The sequence below is a fragment of the Vigna angularis genome, chromosome 1 (assembly GCF_016808095.1).
Source record: "Vigna angularis cultivar LongXiaoDou No.4 chromosome 1, ASM1680809v1, whole genome shotgun sequence".
NCBI classification, from domain to species: domain Eukaryota; kingdom Viridiplantae; phylum Streptophyta; class Magnoliopsida; order Fabales; family Fabaceae; genus Vigna; species Vigna angularis.
Genome location: NC_068970.1, coordinates 19,390,867 through 19,397,968, shown reverse-complemented (window position 1 = coordinate 19,397,968; position 7,102 = coordinate 19,390,867). Strand labels below are relative to the sequence as shown.

Below are 7,102 nucleotides of genomic sequence, written 5' to 3'. Positions count from 1 at the left end.
TATAAGGATATGGATTTGAAGATCATTTAATACACGGAAAATATAATTAGCTATTCTTGCTTTTTAGAAAGCAGCAGCTTAATAATTTTTTAATTAATTTTTAAACTATTACTATTAAGTGGAGTACTGTTAACACACGTCAATATATTCTTTTATTAGTTAAACTTTATCAGAAATTGAGTTTATTCGATTGGACATTAGAGTTGTACAATTATTATATCTAACAATTTTCATTCAATAATAATGTCTCGGAGAATTTGATATTTAAGAAAGTATAGTTAACATGGACCTTTGTTTTATTCCAAAAATCACGAACCTGGAGTTTATATCTAGATATTGTTTAGGAATAAAAGTAAATCTAGATATTGTTTAGATATCTTAAACGGTCTTCTGTAAAATAAACCTGAGTTTTCATGTTACTTTGAATAACAATTGAATTTCCAGGGAAAGCAATATGAATATAAGAATTATCTAATGCTATCGATAACGGATATATCAAACAGTTTGTTATTTCTCCTTAATAAAACATCATTTCACTCTCTTTTCTTCTGAATTAACAAGAAAAAAATATTTATTTTCTTTTTTTCCTTTTGTTGTAGTTATTTTCTTTCCTTATATTTCATTTCCTATTTATTTACTAATGGAAGCATACACGATGCATTATTGTTTTATACTTAAGAATTTCTCGCAACTTAAAAGCTAATATCGGTTGATTTTATAGTTCACTTTTTTAAATTGCGTGTGTATTTTTTTAGAATAAAAGATGTATACTATAAATGATAAATTACTCTTATAATTGACCGTATGTATAGAAGATAGCTCATAATGAATCACTACATATGCATGAACTCTCTCTCTCTCTCTATATTTATATATATATATATATATATATATATATATATATATATATATATATATATATATATATATATATATATATATATATATATATATATATATATATATATATATATATACACGGATGAACAATTAGATATAATAGTTAATATGATTTTTAGGATACTTATAATATAAATAAATAATTGTAACTTTATAATTAAAAATAATATAAAACTGAGCATAAGTTAATTTTTTCAGTCGCTGCTCAATTTTGTGTATATTCTTCTTACCCCAACCAAAATCCATGGTATGCTGACTTTGTTAAACGTTGTTCTATTTGGTGTACTGGCATTTGGTGCCATGGGTTTAAAGCAACATATGATATTATTATAAACGCAGAAAGTTGCAGCCGAAATGAATCTAAGATTTAAAAACTCTCCATTTCTATGTATATCTCCGAAAAGCATAACTAACCAGCAATGACCCAAATGCCAAAACCTATTCCCAAATGAGAAAACGTTACGTGTTTTGGCTTATGTACTTTCTGTGTGAACCACCAATGTACAAACAAAAAACCCACCACATCAAACTAAAGTAACCTGAACAACACTTCTCAGAACTTACTGGTGTAAAAGTAACCTGAAACTAAAATCATAGGGCATCATTTGTACCATCTGTGATAGAGAATCTCTTCCCCTTTTTTCAAGGCATTCAACTGCTTGCTTTCTCATTTCGTCAGGTAGTTGGAGGCAGACCCAATCCAACAAAGATTCTAAGTCCTTTGCAAAGTCCAGTAAATACCAGTCCAACAACTTGGGGATTATTAACTTGTTTGATTTTGTGATACCAACTGAAGCCTGTAAATAGTCTCTCTTTGCTGCTTCTAACTCATCATCAACTTGTGATGCTGTATAAACTCTCACCTAAAAGAAAAAAAGACAAGATTTGCTAAGTCACTTGGTTAATAAAACAAAAGTATTTTTTTTTTATTAAAAAAGTATATTTATGGAAATAGAAAAGGCATGTAATATTTATGCTTTATTGAGTGAAGATAATGAAGGGTGAATGAAATGCATCTTAACTAGTGAACACATTGTCAAACTCCTACATGTAAAATGGAACAGTGGAATTGGAAGAACACAATGTTCTTTCTTATAAGGGGCTTGGTTTCATGTTTCGGATGTGATGTTCGTAAACTAATTATAACTTCCGTATCCAAAAGGTGTTTTTTCTCAACGACCTTCCAAATACGCTATTATGGTGTGATTGATTTTATTTCCTGTAGAACCAAAATCACGTCTTGATGTATAAGGCAGAAATTTATAATCACAGCTTCTATTTCTAACCTTATAATTACTGTCTGCAATGTGAAACTAATTAATTCCAGATTTCTTACTATAGAATCAACACGTCTGAGACATGATATTGGTCACATACCAACTTCTCCATAAGAATTTGAGATCTGACAAACTTTTCCATAAATACTTCAGAAAGAGAAAAATGAAAACAAAATTGAAGTCGTTTTCTTTTGATAGACTAAAATAACTTGTGTAAGCTTTCTCATATAATTTTTCTGAATTTTTATTTTTAACTGTGTAAGCTAATTTTAACTAGTGAATTTTTCATTTCCTTCTTGTTTTTCTCCTTCAGAAATGTTTAAGGAAAAACTCATCTAGACTGTCCCCAAAAGCTAAAAAACAGTTAACCGTTGCCGCATAACAATTTTATCTTGTAAACTACGATAGAAAAACATACTGCAGGTGAAGACCAACTTCCACAGGAAAGTGCAAATGTTACTAAGGGCTCAGACCATTCCAGGCCAAATATGCTTTGTGCTTTAACCTCGTCACTTTTTGCAGCTTTTGGACACGTCTGTCACAGGAACCAAAAAAATGAAGGAAAGTCAACTTTATTTTCTATGAACTCTGAATTCAAAAGAAAGCACAAAAATTTTGCACTTACAAACTTGAGGTGATAAGGCAGTCTCAAGATGAAATGCTCCAGTGTAATTGCATTGAGTAACTGACCCCCCACTACCATAGTTGCCTGAAACATGCATTGCCCTTTCTTAGTTAATTAACTTGGACATTTTATTTAGAGAGATATATAGAAAGGACATTACATACTTAGACAGTGTTTGTAGGAAACAGGTATAAGAAGTTTGGAACTAAATTTGAAATGTCCTTTAGCATTACACTCATTTAGCTGATGAACCAATTTCAGTGGAACATTCTGAACATGGTTTAATGTCTGACCTATTATTAGAACCTATTATAGTATCGGAAGGGACACATGGTCAGTTTGAGTCCAATGACTCTTTTTTTTCGTTTTTTTCTTTCTGTCAATTGTATTTCTTGGTAGGTGACCATAGGACTCAGGATTAAGACTTTCTAGCAATGCTTCTACTGCTTTGAATATTCTAGTTTAACAGCGTCACCATTAGCAACAATAACAACAACAACAATAATAATAATAATAATAATAATAATAATAATAATAATGAATGTTAAGAATATAACCCAAATAAATGTACCTTCTGCATTAATGCTACAACCATTTCTGGACTCTCAGGGATGCCGTGCTCTAAATATGCCTACAACATTGAAACCAAAATCGTTTTAAGATGTTTGCTCTCAGAACCTAAGATGACGTCAAATTCAACTCAAATCTATTCCGGCTTGCATTTTAATGAGATGCCATAAACCAGCAGCACAAAGGTGTCTTACATTCATCATGCAGGAATTGTAAATGTTTATCCAGAATGCAAGTTTTTCCTGATGAGTAAGACCCTTCAAGTTGAGAGAAGCTAGTTTCCCAAGTAAGAACCTGAATTTTTCGGCAAGATTAGATAGATACCCACAGTTTCCTCAATCAAAAACACTTAATAGTCAATAACTACTTACCTTAATCTTTGGATCAAAAACACAGCATTTGATGCCCGGTTCATATCAACAGTGGAGGCTTTGACTTCACATAATCTTTTATATGGACCAACTTCTCTTGTTTTTGATTCTGGACAGATACCATAAGGATCACAAAGTTGATCCTTTTCCTTGCTGAATTGGTTGAAAGCTGATGCAGAGCGCGAAGGTGTTTTTGCTTCCCCAATTTTGTCCTTGGATGTACCAATTCTAACAAAAATGCTACTCAAGCACCTTACAATATCCTCTGAAACTCTATTGGGTGTGATATCAACTTCTGACACCTTATCATCTGATGAACTTGAAGAACTCTGAGCCCTTTCATGGTCTGCTAATCTCCAGTCCAACTGGGCAAGCAAAACGGAAAACAATGATGTTGAATGGACAGAACAATAAACACTAAGTACATGTTTGGTTCAGCTTAATTTGAAGAAACGTTCACTTATTATGTTAGATATAACAAATAAGCAGTTCAAAACCTCAAATGACTAATTGAAATAACTTTGAAATGGTATTTGTGAGGTTATCATCTAGTTACCTGTAACCTCAAGTGATCCATGCACTTCTCAGCTGATTCTTGCTTGAGCGGAGATTTCTTTATTGGAGAAGTAACTTTGGTTGTTGTTTTCTTTTCCGGTGATTGTTTATCCTTCACAAAGTTTCCAAACGATCGATTCTCTTTTCCCCTTCCCTCTTCTGGGATAGATGAGAATGAATCTTGTTTTCTGTGCAATTGCTTTCCATGGACTAGCTTCCCAGCGTGTTCATTGATAGTGTCAGAAGAGAACAGTAGTTTTCTGCTGGAAGCACTTCTGGCAAGAGAAGGATGAGGCCTTCCCATCATAGTTGAATTGAACTCACTCTGAGACATAGATTTTGATCTCTGATGCTTGGAACTCCTGATGGTGTTTTGGTCAATAGGGTCATTCAAATTCTCTGCATTCCTCTTGGAGGAAATGTACACGGCTTCCTGATATAAACCTTGACGAAAGTTCACAACCTGCTCTTCAAGTCTAACCACCTCCTCCTCCAACACTGCTACTTCAGCCAACAGCTCCAATGTCTACAACAGGCACACACATTCCTCATTACTCTCCTTTTATTCATAAATCAGCACAACAACGGTAAAAATATAACAAAAGTTCAAGTCAATGCAAAACTTTATTCCACATATAATTGAGATAAAACTTATACTAATTAAAAAGTAATGGCAGTAATACTTACAAAAACTATATTAACTTTTAATGATAAAAAAAATAGTGTGTAAGTACTATAATTCAAACAAGGGGAATTGGGTCTAGCGAAAGGAACCAATCACTCGACATGAGAAATTAATACTTGACTGACCGCTGGAAAAAGGAAGCAGTCCCTTGATCGGGATTGATACGATGAACAAACTCATCGTGTTAAAGTGATGGGGTGTTTGGATTTCTGTTAAAACAATTCAGACTTATGTTCATTTCAGTTCCTATTACATACGTCTCCATTCCAATTGTCTTAGAATGTGTATTAACAGTAAAATATGCACTTAATTTGTGTGTGATTAAACAACGAGAGAGAGAGACAGAGATAGACTAACATAAGGAGGAAGATAAGGAGGAAGACGAGGCAGAGATCCCAAAGGCCTAGTGAATGCTCTTTCTAAAGCTCTATGAACATTCTCTTCGTGTCTGAGCTTCCTCTTCAACTTATCTACCTGCACTTGAAAACATGAAGGGCTAGTGATTTTGCAGAACGAACCAAAAAATTCGATGACAGAAAAAAGGGAACACAATGTGAAAACAAGATTTGAGGAAGATTCTAAGTACATCTTGAATCAAAGCCATCTTCCTTTCTCGATTGGATCGGCGCCCATTCTTGTGCCCACCCATTGTTCTCTTCCCTCCAGTTTCCATCTTCCCCTGCTTTCCACATTCACCAATAAGCAAATCATCATCATAAAACTCAATTCCCCCCAACTCAAAAAAGTTAAATAAAGTAAACACCCAAATAAATAAAATAATAAAGTATTCGTTTCGTAAGAGAAGCTGAAGAACCCAGTTTAGATTTGGATCAAAAGCGCAAACCTTTTTTCATCAGTTAATAAGAATCATTCCCAAACGGTTAAAGAAGCTCTAGTCTATGCTTCAAAATGAAGTATTTTGTTTTCCAAAATAGATAAAAAAGAAGAATGTAGTAGAAGAAGAGGAAGAAGAAGAAGTTACTTTAGAATCATTTAAAGGAGGTTTCACTGAGTGAAGAGTGGTGCGTGTTCTGCTATTCATTTCTCGTTCAACTTTCTCGCGAAACGAGAAAGAGAAAAATGAAATCTGCTTCGGAAAAACTGGGTTACTAAATTGCAAACGCTGAAAGCATTGTGAGACGGAGAAGAAGGTGGTTTCATACAACTGAGGAGCGGGAAACGGGGAATGCGAGTTTTCTGCAAAAAAGATTTTTTTTTTTCTTATTTCTTTTGTGTGCAATCAGAATAATAATAATATTGTTATTGTTGCTATGACAAATCTCGAACAGAGTGAAAGAAGGTGAGAAAGGGCCAGAGCAACATAAGAAGAAGCAAAACGACGAGGTTGTCCAGTTTCTTGCTTCATCCAAGTAAAGCCTTCCACTTGGTTTCAGTAGCTATACCAACCAACTTCTTTTTCACTCAAATTAACCAATAAATTTAGATCAAATAAATAAATAAAACGCCGGACCAATTAATAACATGCCATCATTTTTCTACTTATTAGTTGCAACTCTTTTCAACAGTAAAGTTCATTCTTTCCTGATGATAAATATAGTTGAATCACAAATTATAAGTTTATTGATTTTTATAATAATTATTTTGAAAAATCTATCATATTTTTATTGAATTGATTGCGTAAAAAAGTAATTGATAATACATAAAAATTATACTTTTGTTGACAAAATTTTCACTTAGTGTGAAATTTCTCTACACCCTGAACTTAATTATGCATGAAAGCTTATTGCTTTGTTTAAGGTATATATCATTTCGATCTTCCATTTTTTAAACTCTAAGAATATCCTGTAAGAAAGTTAGACTCTTAAATAATCATGGGTTTCTTCAAACATTAATCTCTAGTTCTTAACCAAGAGATACTATGTTAAAAAAGTGTTTCCATTTTATATATAAAAAGAATAGTAGATATCTTTGATGGGTTCCAACCAAATATTATTATGGCATCTTCTTCTAAATACTTAACTCTATCTACTAAGTATGAGAAATGAAGTAAAAACTTGTGATTAAACTGTGAAAAAATCTTGGGTTGATCTTTATGCCGGAATAAAAAGGTATAGTTTTTTTTTTCATATATGGAGCATAGTTTGTGATGGGAATATTT

At 32.7% G+C, this 7,102-nt stretch overlaps 1 protein-coding gene across 2 annotated transcripts; it reads right to left on the bottom strand.

Annotated features, from left to right (window-relative positions):
• Positions 1–1,266: 1,266 nt before the first annotated feature.
• Positions 1,267–6,434, bottom strand: LOC108322646 (uncharacterized). Of its 2 annotated transcripts, none has more exons than XM_052871531.1 (10): positions 5,966–6,434; positions 5,570–5,665; positions 5,341–5,457; positions 4,300–4,824; positions 3,744–4,108; positions 3,567–3,666; positions 3,374–3,433; positions 2,803–2,886; positions 2,596–2,712; positions 1,267–1,763 (listed from the first exon to the last, which is right to left on the bottom strand). In XM_052871531.1, the coding sequence occupies exons 1-10, from the start codon at positions 6,023–6,025 to the stop codon at positions 1,461–1,463; spliced, it is 1,827 nt and encodes a 608-aa protein (XP_052727491.1). In that variant the 5' UTR covers positions 6,026–6,434; the 3' UTR covers positions 1,267–1,460. The 2 variants fall into 2 exon arrangements, with proteins under 2 accessions (XP_052727491.1, XP_017410286.1); XM_017554797.2 differs by having other exon boundaries at positions 5,570–5,662; positions 5,966–6,433.
• Between the last annotated feature and the right edge of the window lie 668 nt (positions 6,435–7,102).